Source organism: Jatropha curcas, chromosome 2, assembly GCF_041381405.1.
Source record: "Jatropha curcas cultivar XTBG-Jc1 chromosome 2, XTBG_Jcur_1.0, whole genome shotgun sequence".
Taxonomy (NCBI): Eukaryota; Viridiplantae; Streptophyta; class Magnoliopsida; order Malpighiales; family Euphorbiaceae; genus Jatropha; species Jatropha curcas.
Window position 1 is genome coordinate 1,037,949 of NC_143152.1, and position 23,518 is coordinate 1,061,466.

Sequence of the window (23,518 nt, forward strand, 5' to 3'; positions counted from 1 at the left end):
TGACCGATCAGCCAGTTTTAAATGTATCACAAGAAAGCAAAATCATATGGATGTGTTATAATCATTTTTTACTTCAAAAATAGAATAATATGTCCACCTATTATGTCCTAAAGACGACACCAATATACATACATGGCTACATTTTTTTTATGATTATTTATACGATCATGGGAACATGAACCACACATAATCATTACTAAAATCATACTGCAAAAAACGTTTTTTTTTTTTTTAAATAAGTCTTTCGTTGAGACAATGAATTGGCTTGCATGCATTTATAAATATGCCGGCTCAATGTTTTTATATCTATTGATTTATCTACGTATTTATCGGTTTTCTTTCCTTTGTATAGAGTAAAAATTAAACATAGATGGGTAATTTACTGGCAATTGTGCCTATGTCTGGACTATTTCAATTACAACTGTAATGTAGATGAGAGAATAAGAAAAAAAGAAGGAACTTTGAAGGTGTCATAATTTCATGCCTCCTTTTTAGTGATTACAAACCCTAATGATTGGTAAAGCATAGTATAAGCTAATGATCAAATAATTGGTTCATAGAAAGTCGGCGTGATTTTTGGGTCATTGTCTTTAATTTCCAATAAGGTAATTAGTGCACTATGTGAATGTGAACTTGTTGTGGGTCAACTCTCTTATTATTTAATTTAGTGTCTAATGCCATATTAGTCCATAATTCCTAGCAATCAACTAAAATCACATGCTTAATGGTCTTCCAAGAAACACCCACTTATAAAAAACATCAAATCTTTATTAAAAGATTCTAAAAATTTAGTAGTCATGCTAGACATTTTTTTTTTCTTTTCAAGAAACACGCAATTATAAAAACCAGAATTATATTTTGGATTACACAACAGGGGTGTCCTCCATTTCGAATAATATTTACCAAATTACTTATAACTTTTATGGTGAAGATGTGACTTAAAATCGAGATATTTCACTCCTCACATTTTCTACGAGAGGTAAAAAGACTAATCAGACAACACTTTTTTTTTTTTTTGACATTGAAATATTGGGCATTTTATTATTTAGAGGAAAAAACGAGCAATACAAGTGGGAACAATATCCCAAGTTTGAAAACAAGCCTCACGAGGAACTGATTTAGCCAATACATGAGCTACATCATTAGTTTGTTTTCTTATCCAAGCCAAGGTGACATTAGGCAATTGGACTAATAGTAGCTTACATTCAAAAATAACAACTCCAAACTCGGACCAGTCTTGGACAAAATTTCTCATAACACAGTAAACCTGGAGACGATCAGTCTCAATCAGACCACACTTGATTGACATACTAAACATTTCTTTACATACAGAACCTTGCCTATGCTACTTTAGTAACATCATGCATGGATGAATCATGAATAAAGACCGGAAGGATAATCTTCAAGAACATCTAGTCCAAGGGAAGTTGATTCAACATAATAAGCAAGTCAATCCGCGCAACAGTTACCTTCTCGATAAACATGTTATTTACATTCTAGAAACCCTTATTTCTCACTATTAAGTGAGAAAACCGAGAGAATTTATTAGGAGTAAAAGAGATATTACTACTTTACTTCAAATATGCTAATTTAACCCATGTATTAAATGACATTCGAATGGATTATAGTAAATAAATACATTTGTAACAACCAAAAACTATAAGTTAATTAATTACTAGAAAAAAACCAACACTAGTTATATTAATTAAAGTTTAATTGAAATGGTTAAGTTACAATTAGACATTAGGTCAAAATGTGTAGTATAGAAAGTGTAACAAGCAAATAAAAAGAAACAACAAAGACTAGTAACAGAATTAAACATAAGCAAAAATAAATAAAATAAAATAAAAAGGAGTAAAAAAAGGGGAGAAAGCGCAAATTATGTGGTTCCAGGCTTGCAAACCAATCCTCCAGAAAGGAATCGTTTAGAAAAAGTAATGGGTTTGCTTCAAAGCCAACCGAATCTCACTCCTTTCCTCGCCTTCTCATTCTTCCCATTGCATCTTCCTTTATATCCACCTCCTTCTTTCTCAATGTATATATATACACACTCTTTAGCAAACTTCCAAGATTGGAAAATCAAGAGCTGCCTGTACCAAGAAAATCCACGGTTACTTTTGAAAGATAACTCTATACCTATACCTTTTCTTGATTTCTTTCTTTTCTTTCTTTAATAAATGGTTATCGAAGCTCAAGAATTAGCGATGGGGTCTACAGAAATAATCACCAAAGGAAAACGAACTAAGCGACAAAGGGCAGTGTCACCGCTCCGGTTAGCTGTGACTTCTAGCTCATCGTCTAGTGGTGGAGCTGCGCCAAATGAAATAATTGAGAGCAACACGTCATTATCTTCTTCAACTCCAGCCACCTCGATAGAATTTTCCGGCGGCAGAGGAGGAGGAGAAGAAGAAGAAGATATGGCGAATTGTTTGATTCTTTTGGCTCAAGGTACTCAAAAAAATTTACCTAAACTTCCTGCCTCTTCTTATTCTTCTCCTAAGGCTTATGTTTATGAGTGCAAGACTTGCAACCGTTGCTTTCCATCGTTTCAAGCACTTGGCGGCCATAGAGCAAGTCATAAAAAACCTAACACCAGTAAAAATAGCAATGAAGAAAAGAAAGTATTTCTTGAAGAAGATGATGATCAAGTAGCGCTTTCATTGCAAATAGTACCAAACAGAAGTTTGTTTGCTAGTAGTAATAGCAATATTAACGTAAAATCGAATAAAGTTCATGAATGTTCTATATGCGGCGCTGAGTTTTCCTCCGGTCAGGCTTTAGGCGGTCATATGAGGCGGCACAGGGCAGCGTTTGCTAGTAATACTAATTCAAATTCGATGAAGATGAGTATGAGTTTGGGAACTGAGTTGCAAGAAGCTAAAAAGCCAAGAAATAGTTTACAGTTAGACCTAAATCTTCCTGCGCCAGAAGATGATATTAGAGAATCAAAATTTCACTTTGCTTCAAAAGAACAAGTTCTTGTATTCTCTTCTTCTTCTTTGGTTGATTGTCATTACTGATCATACAGCACCAACTCTCGTTTTCCTTTTGTGGAATTATTTTACTCAATGTTAATTAATCATCAACTTCATTGATCACTAATATAATTCATGTATAATTGTTCATTCTTTCAATTAATTTGTTGATTGAAATTGAATTAATTTTTTTTCTACTATTTTTAAAGTTAATTACGATTCCAGAATTGCCCGAATTTATATTTGTTTTTGGGTTAAATAAAAGTTCAATTTGATTACTAAATTATCGTATTTTTTGGATTTGAGTGAGAGGAACATGCAGAAGAAGCAAAAGAATTGGATGAGTTAGGCAGCATGAAAGCCACAACCGAAAGTGGTGGATTAGGTTGTTTCTTGTTTCATGTGTAAATTGCAAGAAAGCTAAAAAAAGCTCCCATTTTGTCAGTCTGTTTCATTAATGTGACAAATGGAAATAAATGAATAAACGGATGAAAGCAAATTAGGGTAACTGTTGTCTTCTTTTATGCATCCACTTGGACTCATTTACTCACCGTGTTATACCATATACACGCATATGTATGCCTTTAAATAATAGATAAATCATCCATTAACTACCGCTGTTTTGATCGGTGATTAGTATGGTAAGTAACTTCATTTATTCGGAGTGCACTTTGAACCTAAAATTTTCGAAAAGTGCATTTTGGTGAGTTGGTTTACCACACTCATAGTGAGTTAGCCTAATCATAATTAAGGCAAAGTAGTTAAAATTAATTAAGAAACACCAAATGAGATTATGAAAAGAATGCAAAGTGAAGTGAGATTCATGTGTTCAAAGCACATATGCATTAATTCGATTAGGGTAAATAACTCGTGTTTGGTCCATTCCAGCATATCCAACTTGAGTAATATGGGTACGTACCTGAAATTCCAAAGTGTAAAGTCTAAGCAGCTTTTACATGCCAACGAAGCACATTAATTTATATGATCTTATGGACATATATCCTAAACGGTCTGAACAAACGTGTGTTGTCATAAAGTAAAATATAACGCCACCATTCATGGGTTGATGTTAAGAGAGAGGACAAGAAGATAAGGCAACTTATACCTAAGTTTTCTCTTTTGTTTTGTCCCTCACTTTCTTTGCATTAAGTTACGGAGAAACAGATAGACAATAAAGGAGGAAATCATGTTATTATTATTATTATTATTATTATTTATTTTTTTGTGTGTTGGGTATGTTAATATTAAGTGAGTGTTGAAAAGCCACGTGTGTCACCTCTTTTATTTTATTTTATTTTTTTAAAGCCATACCCACATACATTAATTATTGGATCACTACCAAGTATATTTCTATTCACCTCTATTTCTTGATTTTTAAAAATTTTTTATTATCTTATATCCTTATATTTTAAAAAAAATCTCAAAAAATTTCTTATTATTTTTATTTAATCAAAATAAACAATAAAATAATGAAAGGAATCGAAATAAAGAAAGAAATTAATGTATTTAAAGAAATGAATAAAGTTAAAGAATAGAGCAAAATATATCTATTTTGATTTTTGATGTCTTGGTAAGAAATCCCAGCCAATTGCATCTAATTATAAAAAAATTTTTAATTTTGAAAATAACGTTGAGACTCTGAAACAGAAAATTTAACAAAATTCAAATACTAACTCATAATTATTTTTTTAAAAATGATCTAACATTGAAGTGAAAGCATCTCAATTTATTTATTTTTATAATTTTGATAAATAAATTCATATTTTTCATACATTGAGAATAAAAAAATACAAATTTCAAACTCAAATTAAAAAACTTTTCACGTCTATGAACAACAGAATCTTAATTTGTGGCCAAAAAAAAAAAAAAAAAAAGTTTCAGAAAATTGTGGTTCCATTACACAAGGGGCAGAAAGCCCAAAGATTGAACGAAGGATAGAGTAGACCTCAACAAACATAGAGAGCCCAAACCCAAGGCCCAGTAGAAAGCAATTACACAGCAAAGCCCATAATTCTAATAGTATCAGTCTACCATGTAAAGGAAAATTTTATTTCACTGTATCGGGCGGTTCGGTTCGGGCGGTTCGGTTCAGCCTTTTTCCTATTTTTTGTAATAATTTAAATATCAATAAAAAATAATAAAAAGAAATCTCGTAACGAGTACAGAATCTAATGGATTCAAGTTCAACTCGTATAAAATGCCAAAGCCTGCTTTGAGTACATCGCTAAACAAAACGAAGTTGAAGTACGCTGCACTACAGAACGAAGGTCGCTGACATGGCGGTGCATCGCGATGGTTTGATAGACGAGGAAGAGAACGAAGAAGACAATGCTCTTTTTTCAGAGGATGGTTTGACCGACCTCGATTCTGATACTCCACCTCATCTCCGGGACATTGCCGTCGCCGCTCAGGTCGGCGATGTCGACGCCCTTCGCCGAGCTCTGGGTCAGTAACACTACTCTTCTCTTTTATGACTATTAATTTTACATGGCTTTTGTTTTCTTTTAGTTTGATATTTGTGCTTTTAGTCTGTTCAAATTGAAACCCTAGGTTTTATAACAATAGGGGCGACCGAGTGCACGAAGCATCCCAAGCCTTCCCCTATTCTTTTTGTAGAGAGTCTGTTTCCGTTAGATTATTTGAATTGGGGTTATTTGTATGTTATTTGAGAGATTTATTAATTTGTATACTGTTCCAATTTTTGAGAGCAACTGGATATGTTTTTCAAGGCGGTTCCTCTTTGTTTTTCTCTATTGTGCTCGCGATTAGGTTAACGGGCACTAGAATTTGTGTCCATTGATTAGGAGTTTGTTTGTGCTGATTATTATTAGATAGTTAACCTATTAAAACATGTAATGTAATAAGTTAATGCTTACCTATGGCAATAGTAACGTTTGATTGTACTAGATGCGTACACTGTACAGAAAAAATTGAAGCTTTATAGTGAGTTTTTGGAATGTTAATATTAAGGAGAGTGGGTTTGAACACGGCCTATTGTAAGAATTCAGCTGTTGCTTTGTCCTTTTACAGGGGTCAAAGATCGTAAATCCTATGATCCCTTTTCCTGGCTTCCTATGTGACTCTGCTGTTTTATCAAAGGCCAAATACATGTTCTAGAATTTAGAAGAAACAAATTATGCACTGAGTTTATAAAAATCTATAGGGTACATGCAGACATGCTGAAGAGTAATATTGTTTTTTGTCCTCTTCCCTATAACTCACTTTATTTATTTGGATTGTAACTTGTTGAATGGGAATGGTATAGGATTCAATTGAATGTTTCTGAATAAATTTTACCTGCCCATCATCATTTTATTTTTGTTAGTTATAAACATGAAACTCATTTTGCCAGACTGAGGAAAGATAAAACTCTTTGGAAATAAATGTTTTATAAGCAGCTGCTAGTATGGTTTATCATTGTGGGAATTTTAATGCCCACTTGGAGTAGTTGTTGGTGGTGATGGTGGGTGGGTGGGGGTGTGTGTGTCTGTCTGATGCTTTTCTTTCTGGTGTAGATAATTTGAATGGAAGCATTGACGAGGCAGTAGAGGATGGGGACACAGCACTTCATCTGGTCTGTCTCTATGGTTATTTACCCTGTGTCCAGGTATTGCCTCGTGTTATTCTTCTATTATTGCTGTTGGTATTGTACTGCTTTGTTATATTAAAGAACAATGTAACACGTACACAATCTTTTCAATCTAGCTACTCGTGGAAAGGGGAGCAAATTTGGAGGTTAAGGATGAAGATGGGGCAATTCCTTTGCATGATGCTTGTGCAGGGGGTAAGCAACAGTGGTTGATTCTTAGCATCTTGTTCAAAATTGCCTGTGGAATATATGATTGGATTTAATTTTTCAATTTTTTCTTCCTACTGCAGGTTTTCTAGAGATAGTCCAGTTGCTGCTGAATAGTGCCAATAGCACAGAGACTGTCAGAAGAATGTTAGAAACAGTTGATGCTGAGGGTGATACTGTGAGTATTCACCAAAACTGAATGGTTTTTGTGTTTCAAGGGAGAGGGTGCCGAGGAGGGGGTGTTTCATTATAGATCAAACTAAACCATTAGTTGGAAGAGAGAGAGACAGAGGGATGTAAGAAAAAAGGTGCAAAAAAATATCAGCTAATTCTGGTTTTGGTTGATTCTTGTTAAATATTCCAGTCTGATGCTGGGTTGATTAGTTAACCTTTTTTTTTTTCGCTTTTTTGATATGAAGTTAGGGCACAGGCTAAGACAGTTGAGAATGACCGTTCAGTGGACAGTAGGTGGACTTAAGTAGTTTCTTCTTTTTTCTTTGGTCCTCTACTCATGAGATAACTTTGTTTGCTTTGGCAGCCTCTTCACCATGCAGCAAGAGGTGAACACGTGGATGTTATAAGATTACTTCTGGCTTCTGGAGCTTCTGTGACAACAACAAACCTATACGGAAAGGTAAGCATCAAATTGATTGTTTTGGCAATTTTGTTCCTATGTCACCTTTGTTACTGATTAGTTAATTTTTGGCAGAACCCAAGTGAGCTACCAGATCCAGACACAGACGCAAGGAGAATTTTGGAATCTGCTGCTAGGTCTGTTCTATCCCAGTAGGTTATAACTTGGGCGCATTCCCCTCTACGGTGGACATGCTTCACCTTAAGAGTGAGACTTCTTGTGGTGATCAGCACCCTTGGATACTTTTAGTAGATTGCTCTTTTTAAGCCGATGGTTTTATTGGCTTCTCTTGTAGAGTTAGGCAACACCATAAAAATGTTTAAGATGTTATTCTACCATTTTTAGAATATGAAAATTTTTTTTCAGTTAAAAAGAATTTTTCTTTCGTATTGCATATTATGAAAGGCTAATGGATTTACATGAGCTATAATATTACTATACATTGATTAACCCAAGGCGACTTGATGATAATGGTAGCAGTTAAAACACATCAGAAACAAATGTACTTGATGTATTTAAGTGAAAGAACGTGACTGCACACACTGCCTATGGTTCTATGCTTAGGTTTCTGGATATTGACAAATTTATTATAACCTTTACCATTATTGAAAAATAAGTTATTTTTTCTGGAACAAATGGAGCTTTATAACTTTGCAGTCTCTACTTTGTTTTATTGATGTGTAGTTGTAGTACTTTCATTTATGTGTTATTTGCATCCCTTAAAAGCAGCATCTACGACCTCGACCTTCACCCCCACCCGGTGGTCCTGTGTATGGTGCTGGATTATTTGGTGGTTTGTTAATGTCTACTTTTGGTTCTGTTGGTTTCTGTTTCGGTTCCTCCTGCCGTTTCGTCTCTAATTCCTCCAGAATCTACAAGACAAATTGTAGAAATATCAGAACCTCTTTTATTTATATATAACTCTGTTTTGGCCGTCTCATGAAATGAACTACCTTGAGTGCCAAATCTTCAAAGCATTTCTCCACATTTTCTCTAGTTTTAGCACTTGTTTCTAGAAACAAAAATCCATTCTGTTTTGCTAGTTCCATACCTTCTTCCCTGCTGACAACCCTTTCAGACACCTGAAATCATATAACATTTACCCTCTTGGTAAATTTAGGTATTTACCCGGTCCTGCTTTAAATTATTTATCTTTCCTCTTGAGAAAACTAAACAAGAAATCAAAATAACGAAGAACTTACTCTGTCCACCTTGTTTCCGACAAGCATCTTGATGCAGTTCTTGTTTGTGGAGTAGAGTTCGACTTCTTTAATCCACGGGTTTGCCAAATTGGTAAAGGTTTCTTTCTGTGTCACATCATAAACTGTAAATTTATAATAACAGAAACTTAATTAGAAATAGTAGAACCCAAATACAACCATTTTTGCAAGAAATTTGTACTATAAAGTAGCATACCAAGAATAATCCCATTAGCATCTTTATAGTAAGAACCTATTAATGTTCTGAATCTCTCCTGTCCAGCTGCAACAATAATATTAACATTAATCTTGATTTTGCAAATCCTTAAAACTAAGTTATCTTCTTGATTAACTAATTAATGTAGCAAACTAGCCAGTGCGAATGTAAATATACGAACCAGTGTCCCAAACTACAAGCTTCAGTCGCTTCCCGCCCACTGTTATCTGCTTGATCATAATATCCATACCTTGAAGCAAAATTAAAATAATCCCAATGACTATACATTTTATATTATCGTGTAGTAATGAAATGCGATATGCATGATCACAGGCTACTGTTCAATGATCGAGTTCATGTCTGTTCGGAGAAAAAGATTAAAGATCAATTACTAACAGTATCTTTTTTTTATATATAAATATTTAATTTTCTAGCATGAAGAAGATTGAAGTGGGTGAAAAAAAAAAGAGTGAAAAAGATTGAAGTGGGTAAATATTTAATTACCAGCTGTGTCAGAAAGATCTGTAAGAGCACCAGTAACAAAACTGACAAGAAGACTGCTTTTGCCAACACCAGAATCACCTACCATCACAATCTTGAACGAGTGATCATTTTCAGGTGATCCCATTTTCAAAATACCTTTACTCTTAACACAAAACTTGCATCTTATTGTGTTTGTGTATATAAAGTGATAAAGAGGAGAACAACTAATAAGAAGCAACGGTAAAAAAGTATTTATGCTGTTTTTAGTGTAGAAGCTAAAGGAAGAACCATCCTACGCCCTTGTTCTCCACTTCTCTATGCGTTTTTACTGTATTAGATTCTTATTTATAATAGTAATTAAGATGCTAAGCCGTTCTTGTGGAAATTTAATATTCTTTTCTTAAATTCTAAGTTCGTTTTAAATTATGAGTTCTGGATTATTATAGAAATAATCATCAGCTAATTAGGTGTGGTTGATTAGTCTTTCTATCTCTCCTAGAAAATACAAGGAGTAAGAAGTCTCGAGTTTGAATCCTTTCGCATTTATTAGTGTTTTTTATCTAGAAAAGTGTGTTTTAATTTTTTAATAATTAAAGCACGGAAGATTAGTTTCAAATTAAAAATTGCAAAAAAAATTAAGATAAGTCCATTTATTTCTAAAAAATTACATTTATTTTTATGTTATTTACATGTTAAAATTTATAATATATAAGAATAAAAAAATATTAAAATAAAAATTTCATATTTTAAATAATAGAAAAAAAAATTCATATTTCATATTTCATATTCACATGATGAGACAATAAGCCAAAGTGCTCACATTATGAAAGGCAAATAGATTTACATGAACTTAAGTCTATACTTTGTCTCTACTTTCTTTTATTGATATATACTTTCTGCTTGTATATATATATGTTTAAGGGCCTCCATTTGCAGCCCTTAACTGCAACAACCACCACCTCCACCTCCGCCTGGTGGTCCTGTGTATGGTGCTGGATTATCTGGTGGTTTCTGTGTTGGTTTATTAATATCCACCACCGCTTTTGCTTCTTCTGGTTTCTGCTTCAGTTCCTCCTGCCGTTTCTTCTCTAATTCCTCCAGCATCTACAACACAAATTATAGAAACATCAGAATCTCTTCCATTTATGTATTAATCTGTTCTTGTTTGGGTACCTTGAGTGCCAGATCTTCAAAGCATTTCTCCACATTTTCTCTAGTTTTAGCACTTGTTTCCAGAAACAAAAATCCATTCTGTTTTGCTAGCTCCATACCTTCTTCCCTACTGACAACCCTCTCAGACTCCTGAAATCATACACATTTTTACCCTTTTAGTTTATTAATCCTGCATTAAATTTTTTATCTTTGCTGTTGAGAAAACTAAACAAGAAACTAAAAGAATGATGGAATGGAAAAAACTTACTCTATCCACTTTGTTTCCAGCAAGTATCTTAACACAGTCCTTATTTGTGGAGTACACTTCAACTTCTTTAATCCACAAGTTTGCCAAATTGGTAAAGGTTTGTCTTTGTGTCACATCATAAACTGTAATGTGCAACAACAGAGACTTAACTGTAGTCAAACTTGTGCTAAAAAGAATTTATAGTAGAAAAATCAGATTCTAAGAAGAGAAACAGCTGCCTGCAATTTCATCAACTTTTTTACAAAGTTGTAGCAAAAGATATACTGTTTCTTGGCATTAGTATGGATATATCCATGAACAGAACATAACGAAAACAGAGGATTCAGATTCTAATGTATAGTTATTGTATAAAAAATTAATGGTTCTTTGTTACTGCAGAGTTTAGAAGAATAAAAGAAGGCACCACCTTTCCCTATTTTTCTAAAAGGCTTTGATGCTAAGATCATTATTGCTGTAAAATAAAAGGGGAATCTTGCATGAACCATCATCCATATATCTCAATATTGTGATTATTGTGTTACCTCAAAATATATATAGATATTAATATATTATATGTTACACAGAAACGGAAACGGAAACGATGAAAGATGGAAACCCCGAAGTAATATGGGAAATGACATTTAAAATATAATTTTACATAGGGAAACAATATTTTATACAGGAATTGGGATATTGGAAAACATTTCAGAAACGAAGAAACGCCCATGACTAAGAGTTTTCGTGCATCCTATATCATAATGCTAAAAACTAGGCAGCGAATCATGTACTATTATTTTTTTTTATTGTAAGGATGATTGAAAGATGTGGATATGAAATTAGATGTAATCTAGTTAATCTCAAAATTAATACGAGAATGGAGTGAAGAGTTCACTCAAATTCAAGTATCTCATGGATTAAATTTGTAACATTTAACCGAAACATACCAAGAATGATCCCATGAGCATCTCTATAGTAACCACTTGTTATTGTTCTGAATCTTTCCTGTCCAGCTGCAACAAAATCATTAAACACTAATCATGCATAGATTTTCAAATTCATAAGACTTAATCTACTTCATTTTAACTAATTAACATAGCAAACCAGTGTCCCAAATTTGAAGCTTCAATTTCTTCCCACCCACTGTTATCTGCTTGATCTTGATATCCATACCTTGAAGCAAAAACAAAACACACAAAGGAATAATTTCAATGACAATATATAGTATATATTATTCACGGCCTAATATTCAGTGATCGAGTGTCTGTCTATTCTGAAAAAGATTAAAGGTTAATTACCAACCAAAACTCTTTTTCTAAATGAATATTTCCCAAGAAAGTATATGTTTCTGCAAGTGCAGATAATTTCTAGCATGAAGAAGATTGAAGTGGGTGAAAAAAAGAGTACCAAGTGTGTTGGGAAGATCGGTAACGACACCGGTAATAAAACTGACAAGAAGACTGCTCTTGCCAACACCAGAATCACCTATCATCACAATCTTGAATGAGTGATCATACTCTCTGCCTTGTCCTGAAGGTGTTCCCATTTTTGTAAATATCTTTACTCTTAACACAAAATTGTATCTTTTTGTGTTTGTATATATGGAGTAATAAAGAGGAGAACAAATAACATAGAGCATATATACGTATGGTATTTATGCTGTTCTTGAGATAGAAGCTAAAGAACTCCGACCTCGTTCTCTGCTTTTCTTTTGTGTGCGTCTTTCTACATTAGATTCTTACAGTTTAGATGCGATGCTTTTCTTTTGGAAAATGTCGTTTCTGATATTCTTTTCTCTCAAGGTTTCTGAGATGAGTATAAATAATGATATATATGAAAAGTATATATGTAGATCAATTTTAGTTGTTTCTCTCTAATTTTATATTTGCAAACTTCAAAATCCTGAATATTAGCTTAACAAAAATTTTGATGTAATTCAAAGTATTCTTTATGAAGGAAAGAGTGTTTTTAGTGTTGTAATAATGGAAGTTCATATGATTAATTTTAAATAATTTTCAACATCTTATATATTTTTTGTTGTTGGATTGTAATATTAAAAATCAGTTAAAAATAATAATTTATAAGATTGTCACAATATTTTGATACGTGCAGATAATTATTTACTGTTACTACTGGTTAGAGCTTAGAGCATCTTTTAATTTGGGTGAAAGTCAAACTCTAAAAAATTAGCAGGCCAAGAAAAAATTTTCAAATTAGAGAGCCAAGCTTCCCCCCCCCCCCCCCCCCCCCCAAAAAAAAAAAAAAAAAAAAGCCAATTAAGAACAGAATTTATGAGGATAAAAAGCTCACATTAACTTAATCAATAGAATAAAATAAATTTTGTTCTTACAGCACGAGTGAATAATATAACATTGGCCAATAAAAACAAAGGCAAGCACTTATACACAAGCTAGCACATGTTATTTGAGTGCCTGTATTCCCAGAATGATAATACAGAAGTGATCAAGGCAACTCAGGGATGGATGATCATAACAGAAGTGGAAAAACAAAGTAAGAAACAAGGAAAGCAATTATCATATACATGATCTGTTCACGATGTGTTAAAGGGGAACTCATTTTACATGCCATCTTCGTACAAATGCCTCCTTTTTGCAGCTTATGAAGAGCAACAACCGCTACTAGGTCTAGAAGTAGGTGCTTGGTTTTCCTGTTTCTGCTTTAATATGTTTCTCTTCACTGCAGTAGAGCCTTCTTGCAAAAGACTGGGAACTTCCATTATCTGTGAGATAAATGCTGTTTTTGTCAGAATCGGGAAGTAGGAACCAAAATTATCATCGATACTATAGCAGCAATTTTACTTGTTTAATATTTGGATCACATATTTTTGTTATTGTGGTGGTTCTTTTATGCCCTTAAAGACATATTTTAAGGTAGTTAATGTAATGATTTAATCTGTTCAAAAGAGTTGCCAAAGCCATAATTGAAACCATGATACATAATTCACTGCATGTAATAACATATGTTACTGATGTGTAATCTGGTAGCAGAGATTTTATGTTATTTGAAAGAGTACCTTGAGGGCCAGTTCTTCAAAGCATTTCTCCACATTTTCTCTAGTTTTAGCACTACACTCAAAAAATGTGCATCCATGCTCTTTTGCCAGAGCTATTCCCTCTTCTCTGCTTACATCTCTTTCGGACTCCTGAAATCATACATTAGTAGAACAAGAATAAACAATGAGTCTTCACCCTTCTCTATTCCCTTGTTTACAAATTTATTTTGCGGGTGAGAGGTGAAACAAGTTGAGGAAATAAAATAAGGAGGTTTGCAACTCAACAAATCTCATGCCTAATAAAATAGGAAGGTTTGAACAAACAAAAGTTATGCATGTTATTGGCCCAAGACACAAAAAGGTGCAATAAAATGCAATATGAAGACTTGGAGTACTGAATGAGACAAATTGAAATAGTAATCTTCCATAATTTTGAATCAGCACATTCCAGGGAGTACTAAACAAGGTGATCATCAAACGATCGAGTTCATAGAATAAATTGGATTGATATAATACCACTCCTAGATCTCCTAGAGACAGGGGAAAGGACAGAGACGGATTGAAAATTCTGTGAGAAGCAAATTTCGGCCTATTGAACAAGAGGTCAAGCACAAATCTTTTCCAACATAAAAGCAAAAGTGCTAGAGCATGCAGAGAAGTTGTAGGATGCATCTCATAGTGCAGTAGGACATTGTGTCAACTGATGATTTTAGAAAGCAAGTTCAATTGGATTCCAATTTCCAAGTGAACTCTGCATATGATTTATTATTCTTCCATGAACTTAATATTTCCACTTGAAAAATACTTGGTGTTTCTTCTTGAACAGAGAATTAGAACTTACTATATCAACTTTATTCCCAACAAGCATCTTTACGCAGTCCTTATTTGTGCAGTATAGTTCAACTTCTTTAGCCCACACGTCTGACAAGTTTGTAAAGCTTTCTCTTTTCGTCACATCATAAACTGCCATTAAAGAAAAGAGACTATCATTCTTTGGTAGACATGCATATGCTGAAATTGGTCTGACATTTTGAGATAAAATTGTGAAGCCTTCCATCAAGTTCATGGGTGATAATAGTTTACAATGATTAGAATGAGAGCAACTATTCCCCCCTTTTTCAAAAAGCTAGGATGCCAAAATTCTGAGTTAAGAACCTTATCTATCTAGTAAAGCTATAAGCATTGCATTAAAATAATATGGAATATTTCATAAAAGAAGAAAGAACTTTATGCATAAGCATTCTCCATGTCTTACATGGAAATATAATTGTTTACATTCAACGTAATTATGGCAATATACAATATTTTAAAATATTAATGAATAGGTTCCATCTCAGATTCAACCTTAACACATTTTTATTTCCCTATAAGAAATTAGTGGTTATACCAAGTCATAATTATTCATAAGTTGCAAGAACTACAAATTTTCAATTATCCAGATGACAAGAATTCATACTCTTGGTAGCATACCAAGAATGATTCCTTGGGCATTTCTGTAGTAAGAGCTAGTTAATGTTCTGAATCTCTCTTGTCCAGCTGCAAAAAAAGTAATAATTTTACATATCAGTCACGCATTAATAAATTTCCACTCTGAAAGAACAGTGGAAGAAAAGAGTAGGCACCAAGATAAATGACAAAGCATTTACTGTAACACAAATGGGAACTAACACAACCTTGAAAAATTCATGGGATAATTTATTCAGAACAGGAAATAACCATAGTTTAGTGGATCCGATATGTAAAAGTCAAAACAATTGCCCCTAAAGCAGTTTTGCAAAAGTAAAGTGGTCACTAATCAACTTCTGACTTCTAGTGAATAGCTTTCCTCAAGCTTTTGTTTCACTTTCAATATCTCACTGTTGCACTGATGGCCATATTGAAAAAAAAAAATGAAAGATATATAAAAAAGAATTCCTTTGACAATGCAGGCTTTTATCTCTATTTATTAGGATAAAAAGTAGAGACATTATACTCAGTTGAAGATGTAAAAAGTGAAATTGAAATATAAGATTGCATACCAGTATCCCAAATCGTAAGCTTCACTCTCTTCCCACCTACTGTTAGCTGCTTGATCTTAAAATCCACACCTTAACAATGGATAATTATATTAGAAAAAATCCATCTTTTCAACTGCATCAATCAATTCAAACCTAATGCAGCAATCACTAAACACTTTTTCTTTTTTTCCCTTCAATTTAAAGTAAATGCAAATTTCACAGATAAAGACATTTAACTAATAATACAACTCATGAGTCAAAAATGAAAATCTACAAATTAAATTTAGCAAAACCCATCAAAAAGCTCTTAATTAGCTATCATAATACTTAACAGCTTAAATTATAAGTTTCAACTCAAAAGAGATCCAAAGGCAATACTTCAAGCAAGAACGCTCAGAATCCATAAAACAAGAAGACAAAATTTAGAGAAATGGAGATAAGGATTTGAAGTACCAATGGTGGGAGCAAGATCCTCTACAGAATTCGAAATGAAACTAACAAGAAGACTGCTTTTACCAACCCCAGAATCACCGATCAACAAGATCTTGAATGAGAGATCAAAGCCACCACCTTGCCCAGAAGATGATCCCATTATTCAATACCCGACAGAAAAAAAAAAAAAAGGGAGACAGGAAAAAAAAACAGCAAGAGGCTCTCTTTTTTTTTTATCCCCTTTTATGGGTTTTCACGAAAATTCAAACTACAAATTTCTTCTCTCTCAAATCTCTGTATATGCGTTGTCTTTAATGATGATCAAGACTTCCTGGGTCATTTCTCTCTCTCCAAGAAGTACGGGGAAAAAGAAATGTATGTTATTATGTATATAAAGAGACGGAGAGAGATAAAAAGCAAAGAGAAAATATCAAAATAAATAAAGAAAGAGCAAAAGTAATGGCATCAACGTTGTTTTTTGAGATAGCGAAGCTAAAGAAAACGGCTATAACTGCAGAGGAACACCTGACTCCAACGTTATGCTTTACTTGTTTGGATTTTTCTTTCATTTATACATATTGTCAGGATGCGATGCCGTTTTCCTGGAACTCCCGTGTTTTGTCCAAACTCGGGTCGTACTTTGGTCTTAGTTTCCCACGCGGGTGTCATATGCGTGTGTTACACGCTCCGACCATCTGGTAAGCAGGCACTGTCAGCGAAAGATTAGGCAACCTGTTGGGGTCAATGGGCACTAATGGGATTATACTTTAGGGTTCATTTATATACTTTGGAACCAAAAGTCACCTATTTTTGGATTAACTTCTATATGGAATTATTGCAATTTCAATTTTTGTGATGGAGATGGTATGTTTTAGATTTCAATTATTCAAATTCTAAAATAATTGATTTTCTAAAAAAAGAGTTTCCTTTCGATTTATAAAATAATCTGAAATGGAAAAAAAAATAGAACAATTGTTTTATATTATTCCATGAAATAATAAGTTTGTAATCTTTAATTTTAATTGAATTTCTAAATATAATGGTTTATTATATATTTTTAAAAATAAATGTTATTAAGATTATAAAATATATAATTTGATATTTTTCTTCTTTACTAATTAATTCTTGATGATTTTAAATCTCTAGCATACAAGATTCCTCAAATTTGTTTTAAGCATGTTAAAAGATGTGTGAATATTCAATATTGTTACCTGGTACGAGCCACTATATTTTAGAAATTCGGTTAACAATTTGATATAAAAAATCATTTAGTTTTCGATTTTTGCTCGCTTATCATATATAATTAATTGAGTTTATTTTTAAGTTAAAAATAGTTAATTTAGTTTGTAATAACTGCATTCTAATTGAACAAACTGATTCAATTTGATCTAATTACCATAAAAAATATATTTAAATAAATTGAAATCGAGCTAAATATTAGAAATAGAAATTTTTATCTAAAGTTAAATATATACTTTATAATAGTTATTTTATTTCTTGTTATTTTATTATACGCATTAAAATAAGGCCCAAAGACTTAAGAAATAGTTATTAAGACTTAAGAATCAAGATATTTGTAAAAACTTAGGAATTTCAAGTCATTAAGAAACAATGAATTAGTTAAGACTTAATAATTAAGTTATTTGTAAAAAAAATTTTAATTTGAATTCTAGTAAAATAAATTACAACACAAAAAGTTATTTTTGACTGCATAATTTATTTAAATTCTGATATAAGAAATAAAATTCAATAAATTCTAGAAAGAATTTGCATCTTTTATTAAAAAAAAAAAGGAGTTAAGGGATGAAATTCCATCCTTTAGCACTTAATTTGGATAATTAAGAAATCTAAAATTAAAGGGTATTTGAATTTGAATTTTATATTAATGATTTTATAATTTTCACTTAAATAAATTTATATTTGTATTATTTCAAGAACAAGTCCATGTAGATGGTGCCTAAAATTATTTTGTTTTGCAAATAGGTTAGCAATGAGCAACCCATAGTTAATTATATCTATTTAAACTCAAATGGTCCAACTATCAATTTGATTTGCTGATGATATTTTGTTGGCCCAAAGTTTGAGAAAAAGATTTATTTTTTTTAAGTATAATAAAATAAATAAATAATACACACATGAAGTCATTTAAAAATATTGTATGAAAAGTAATTAGACATTATCATTAGCATGTGGAGTTTTTATTTTCTTTTTGTTAAAAAAATTGCATAGTAATCATCAAAGGTGTGCCCATAAAAATTAAAGCTTTGTGTAATATTTAGCAAATCATAATAATGGTTGAGATCCAGTTGTCAAAATTAGAGAAAACCCTAAGCTTATAGAGACCCATCTTTTATTTCTTTATGTGTTTGCATTTCAAAATAAGTAAAAAAAAAAAAAAAAATTAAGAGTAAAATGAGATTCATTTGATATGAGTAGTGATAATGTACATATCCTTCAAAGAGTAAACAATTTTAAAGAAAATAGATATTTTAATTTATAAGTTTGGAGTTTAAATTAATTCTCTTTTTTATATTAATGAAATTTCGATTTCGAACTGGTTCGGATAACGTTGGATCCATCTTATAAAAATAGGGATCAATTGATTGTTTTGCTTTTTAATTTTTTAATAATATATTTGTGTCTAAATTAATATACTAAATTTAATTTATTTACGTTTTTTTATTTTTTTTTCAAAAAATTTTATATTGGTCATGGAAAAATAAATTAGATCCACCGCTGAGTTGGAAAGTATTTTAAGACTAATAATTTTGAATGTGTGGTAATTTGGTTAAATACAAGAGAGAATGCAACAAACTTGATTTTGGTTGAAAACTTAGTTTGAAGATCAATGCAGATATAGAAATTTTGATTAATGGACGCAATCACAATATCCATTATAATAAATTATAAGAAAAAACGTTATGGCTCAGTTAGCGACGCATGCTGGACATTTAGAAAGAACTCTCGAGTTTCATCCCACTAAATACATCTGCAGAGAGAGGTGAAGAGTTTTAACTGTGACTAAGCTCGAGTCAGATTAGACGATTCGTGTTAATAAGATTCGGATACCGGTAATCTACACTAAAGAAAAAAGAAAAAAACTAAGTTGATTATAACTTTGAGGAGAATTGCTTTTAGTAATCTATCTAATAGCCTTTGCTTACTTCCCAAATTGACTGACAATCATGCTTAAATTAAGATCACATGCATAGTGAGTAATAAAAACAAAAACATTTCTATGACATTAAAACAAATGAGAAAAAGAAGAAGAAGAAGAAGAAAATTGCAAAAATAGAAGCATTTGCTCCCCTTTGGTTAGCTTGATTTGGTTGAGTTAGTTGTGTGTCTCTTTCTTTAGAATCCAAGAAAGCACATCACTCACTATACCAATTGTGATAGCAACAGTCACAAATGTTACTATAACCATAATAGCATTGAACTTAGAAGAGGACTACTTTTATTTTACATGTAGCACATCGGACTAAGTCTATTCTATTTGCGTCACATTAAGTTTACAATGGAAACGCGCTTCCAGCAATGATTTTATCCATTTAAAAAGATTAAACATATATGAATCGAGTTATGATTAATTAATTTTTGAACACTATTCTTTCCTTTTCCCATATGAGAGAACTCTCATTAATGAAAAAGATATAGAAAAAGTGAGTAGCTTTGGACTAAGGAAAGATACAAATTATAAAGATCTTATTATAGGCATAGCTAAGAAAGAAAGAAGCTTCCTGGATAACAACAAACAATTTTTGCTTTTGCCTTCCTTGAATGTCTTGTCATTCTTACTGATTAGTTACTTCATTTTTGTTTGGTTTTATCATATTCCTATTTTTGGCCTGTTGCTTAATTAATGCTGTAAAATTGAAATTTTTGATTTGTAAGTCTATAAAATGCTTAGAATTATAAAAACTTCCAATTTTTGAAAATTTTTTTATCAATAAATATAAAAATAATAAAGAGGATATCCACTCTTTAATTGTTTAATACGGTCACCTATTAAAACAAGCAATCCAAAAAAATAAAATTTCTAGAAGTATTACAAGAAAATTGAATTATCTGTGTTTGGATGAAAAATTTTTTTTTTTAAGAGTAGCAAAATATGAAGATTCAATGCACTCCAAGCATATCTATTTATTTATTCTAAAAAAAAAAAAAAAAAAAGAAGAACACAAATCTATTTATTTCGAAGGCTAAACATAAATGGATCAAAGTCCAAATGGACTAAGGGCAAGACTTGGGCTTCAATTAGGATTAGAACTTGAAAGAATGGGCTAATTTTGGGCCAGTCACCGCCTAGCCCAAACTCTTAAATACTTTATCTCATCAAACCCTCGAAAATCTAAATTACTGACTATCATCGAATCGCAGAGAGAGAAATAGACAATGGACAGAGACTGGGGTTCGAAGCCGGGAAGCGGTGGCGCCGCCTCGGCACAGAATGAGGCTATCGACCGTCGCGAGCGTCTCCGCCGTCTCGCCCTCGAAACCATCGATCTTGCCAAAGATCCTTATTTTATGCGCAACCATCTTGGCAGGTACGTATAGTGAGACCTCTCTCTATAATAATGAGTGATTTGTTGGTTTTAATTGACGCGATTGTATTTGGAGTTTAATTTTGTAGTTACGAGTGTAAGCTGTGTCTGACTTTACACAACAATGAAGGGAATTACTTGGCTCACACTCAAGGAAAACGACACCAAACCAATTTGGCCAAGAGAGCTGCTCGTGAGGCCAAGGAGGCTCCTGCTCTGCCACAACCTAACAAACGCAAAGTTAACATTCGCAAGACAGGCAACTTCCTCTTACCTTATCTTTATTATTATTATTATTATTATTATTATTATTATTATTTTAAATCTTTGTTCATTTGCTTGTTCAATTGGGGTTTCTGACTAATGGCCATTGCTAGGTTTAGGTGAATATATGTTTGGATAGTGAAATTAGGAATTTCAGTGACATATAATGTGATAGAATTGCATAGTTTAAATTTAAGGCCCATAGATTAGCTTTAAGGTTAATTTGCCTAAATTAGAAAGAAGATTTCTTGCCAACACCAAGTGTAGGTAGTGTTCTATACATCCAATCAATGAGTGAATGGTATTCAAAAACTGTTGACTCCTCTATCCATCTTTTTTAACTGTGATGGACATACATATCATTTTTTTTGTCCGGTTCTATTAGCATTTGCTAGGAGTTTACACAGAGTATGGGCAGAACTTACTCAGTTAGGATAAGATTTGTCTTGGTGGGATATAAATGGTATGGAGTTTTGCATTGCTTCCAATATGCAATTGTTCACTCGCAAAGGCTTTGTGTTGGAATCGAATATTGTATAGTTTTGTTCTTTAGCTTAAGTAGGTGGATGTGGACTTTGCAATAAGACTACATAGAGCTGTCAGCCATTTCTGCTATTTGAACAGGGCAGTAATTGCACATGATTTCTTCATAATCAGTTTGTTGGTTTATTTTATTGATTTACTGACTTAAGATATGAATTAGTGGTTGGTTGGAGAACTTTGATTGATCTTTGATGTCTTAATCAATGTGTGTGTAGGAGATTTGATTTAGAACCAAGGTAGGGGATTTCTGATTTGAAGCTTAAATATTGTGCATATGAACTTGGGACTGTGTTTACATATATATTGACTACATTTAATTTTTTTTTTTTTTTCATTTTATCCTCCTGAACAAGGATTACTACTTGGAACTTGCAAAGCTGCAAGTCAATTATGTGATTATTAGAAGTTAAACTAAAGATAGTTTTCTTTTTGGTCTGTCTGCAGTTAAAATTGGTAGGCCTGGATATCGGGTGACTAAGCAATTTGATCCAGAGACAAAGCAGAGATCCCTTCTCTTTCAGATTGAATATCCTGAGATAGAAGACAATACAAAGCCAAGACACCGGTTTATGTCATCCTTTGAGCAGGTATTTTCTTTTAATTTTCCTTTTGAATTAGTAACAAAATATTTGTAGCATGCTCGTGCTGATTACACTTGAATTTCCGCCCATAATGTTATTTGATTTACACTTATTTCTTTGGATATCTGTTCCCCTTTCTATCTCTGTTTTCTTTCTCAGTTTTTATTCGTACCCTCTGAAATACTAATAATGTTTCTATGAATGTGGATGTAGAAAGTGCAACCTTATGACAAGAGATACCAGTATCTTTTATTTGCAGCAGAACCTTATGAGATCATTGCTTTCAAGGTAAATTGATTTAAGTTAAATGCAGGCTTTTGATTTTACTCTTCTAGTGGGTTTAAGAAATTTAACATTTGTGATTGTTTGCGTTTCAGGTTCCAAGCACAGAAATTGATAAATCCACTCCTAAGTTCTTCTCACATTGGGATCCTGACTCAAAGATGTTCACGGTTGGTCTTTTTGTGCATTTGGATCGCTTCCTACCCATGTAAAACATGGAGCAAACTTGGCCATCTTTATATAATTTTTATGTTTATATTTTTTATTACAACATTTTGACATGCATTGAGTTGGCTCGGGTTGCCTATAGGCTTAATCCAATTTTTGGAATAACTTTACCCCATTAATTGATTTTTGTTACTAGATTGGCTCTCTAAAAGACAACAATGTTATTTGTGAAAATTATTCATTTTACTGTTCAGTTGTCTCACTTGAAATGTTTTTGATGTGCAGTTGCAGTTGTATTTCAAAACCAAGCCACTAGAGGCAAACAAACCTCAATCTGCTCCTGCAGCTAATGGCACAGCAGCTCCCGGTGTCCCACCAAGGTCTTTGCCGCCACCACCCCAAGCTCCACCGCCACCACCACCTCCACCCCAAGGATTACCAGCAGGATCTAGACCACCACCACTGCCGGTACCTGGATCATTACCCCCTCCTCCTCCTCCTCCCATGGCCAATGGTCCTAGGCCTATGCCTCCAGGTGGAGCTCCACCTGCGCCCCCTCCACCTCCTGGTGGCAGCGGCACAATGGCAAATTTCACTCCTGGTGTTCAGGTTAGACCAACAATGCCTCCAATGCCTCCACAACAGATGTAGGGTCAGGCTTTATGTGTCTGAGCTTCACCTCCCAAACTGGTTGGATTTCATAGCCTTCTGAATGTTTGTGAGCACATCTGTACGTGTCTAAGCCAGCTACCAGCTACCGAGGAGTGGATGGAATTTGCCAGAACTCGAGTGTAATATTTATCCAATTAATATTTAGTGATTTTCCTCTTAACGAAAAGAGCATGTATACATTTTTTTCATCGAATTCGGGACTAAAAAATATAAATATTTAGTATTGAATCATGGTCAGTTTTAATGGGGGAGATGACATTGAATGTCAATTTTGAACCAGACTTTAATCAGGATGAGTTGGGTTTTTAAAATATTCCAAGAG

At 32.9% G+C, this 23,518-nt stretch overlaps 6 protein-coding genes across 7 annotated transcripts; 3 read left to right on the forward strand and 3 right to left on the reverse strand.

Moving 5' to 3' along the window:
• The first annotated feature begins 1,872 nt into the window (after positions 1–1,872).
• LOC105642289 (zinc finger protein ZAT5) lies at positions 1,873–3,134 on the forward strand. The gene has a single exon (XM_012227077.4). It carries the CDS (start codon positions 2,178–2,180, stop codon positions 3,018–3,020), a length of 843 nt encoding a protein of 280 aa, XP_012082467.1. The 5' UTR covers positions 1,873–2,177; the 3' UTR covers positions 3,021–3,134.
• Positions 3,135–5,147: 2,013 nt separating this feature from the next.
• On the forward strand, positions 5,148–7,799 carry LOC105642290 (Ankyrin repeat family protein). Its single transcript, XM_012227079.4, has 6 exons — positions 5,148–5,420; positions 6,491–6,582; positions 6,681–6,759; positions 6,855–6,949; positions 7,310–7,405; positions 7,481–7,799. The coding sequence occupies exons 1-6, from the start codon at positions 5,252–5,254 to the stop codon at positions 7,559–7,561; spliced, it is 612 nt and encodes a 203-aa protein (XP_012082469.1). The 5' UTR covers positions 5,148–5,251; the 3' UTR covers positions 7,562–7,799.
• Positions 7,800–7,980: 181 nt separating this feature from the next.
• Positions 7,981–9,499, reverse strand: LOC105642397 (ras-related protein RABC2a). The gene is made up of 6 exons (XM_012227215.4): positions 9,326–9,499; positions 9,003–9,071; positions 8,822–8,887; positions 8,608–8,729; positions 8,359–8,487; positions 7,981–8,277 (listed from the first exon to the last, which is right to left on the reverse strand). Exons 1-6 carry the CDS (start codon positions 9,447–9,449, stop codon positions 8,125–8,127), a joined length of 663 nt encoding a protein of 220 aa, XP_012082605.1. The 5' UTR covers positions 9,450–9,499; the 3' UTR covers positions 7,981–8,124.
• A 556-nt stretch (positions 9,500–10,055) lies between these two features.
• On the reverse strand, positions 10,056–12,311 carry LOC105642292 (ras-related protein RABC2a). Its single transcript, XM_012227081.4, has 6 exons — positions 12,108–12,311; positions 11,805–11,873; positions 11,648–11,713; positions 10,725–10,846; positions 10,478–10,606; positions 10,056–10,408 (listed from the first exon to the last, which is right to left on the reverse strand). The coding sequence occupies exons 1-6, from the start codon at positions 12,244–12,246 to the stop codon at positions 10,244–10,246; spliced, it is 690 nt and encodes a 229-aa protein (XP_012082471.1). The 5' UTR covers positions 12,247–12,311; the 3' UTR covers positions 10,056–10,243.
• Positions 12,312–12,988: 677 nt separating this feature from the next.
• Positions 12,989–16,685, reverse strand: LOC105642293 (ras-related protein RABC2a). 2 transcript variants are annotated; one of them, XM_012227082.4, is made up of 6 exons: positions 16,164–16,681; positions 15,732–15,800; positions 15,184–15,249; positions 14,555–14,676; positions 13,735–13,863; positions 12,989–13,440 (listed from the first exon to the last, which is right to left on the reverse strand). In XM_012227082.4, exons 1-6 carry the CDS (start codon positions 16,300–16,302, stop codon positions 13,318–13,320), a joined length of 648 nt encoding a protein of 215 aa, XP_012082472.1. In that variant the 5' UTR covers positions 16,303–16,681; the 3' UTR covers positions 12,989–13,317. The 2 variants fall into 2 exon arrangements, with proteins under 2 accessions (XP_012082472.1, XP_037494886.1); XM_037638958.2 differs by lacking the exon at positions 15,732–15,800 and having other exon boundaries at positions 16,164–16,685.
• A 3,802-nt stretch (positions 16,686–20,487) lies between these two features.
• LOC105642294 (hydroxyproline-rich glycoprotein family protein) lies at positions 20,488–23,427 on the forward strand. Its single transcript, XM_012227083.4, has 6 exons — positions 20,488–20,689; positions 20,776–20,945; positions 21,938–22,080; positions 22,288–22,362; positions 22,452–22,526; positions 22,810–23,427. Exons 1-6 carry the CDS (start codon positions 20,538–20,540, stop codon positions 23,173–23,175), a joined length of 981 nt encoding a protein of 326 aa, XP_012082473.1. The 5' UTR covers positions 20,488–20,537; the 3' UTR covers positions 23,176–23,427.
• The last annotated feature ends 91 nt before the right edge of the window (positions 23,428–23,518 follow it).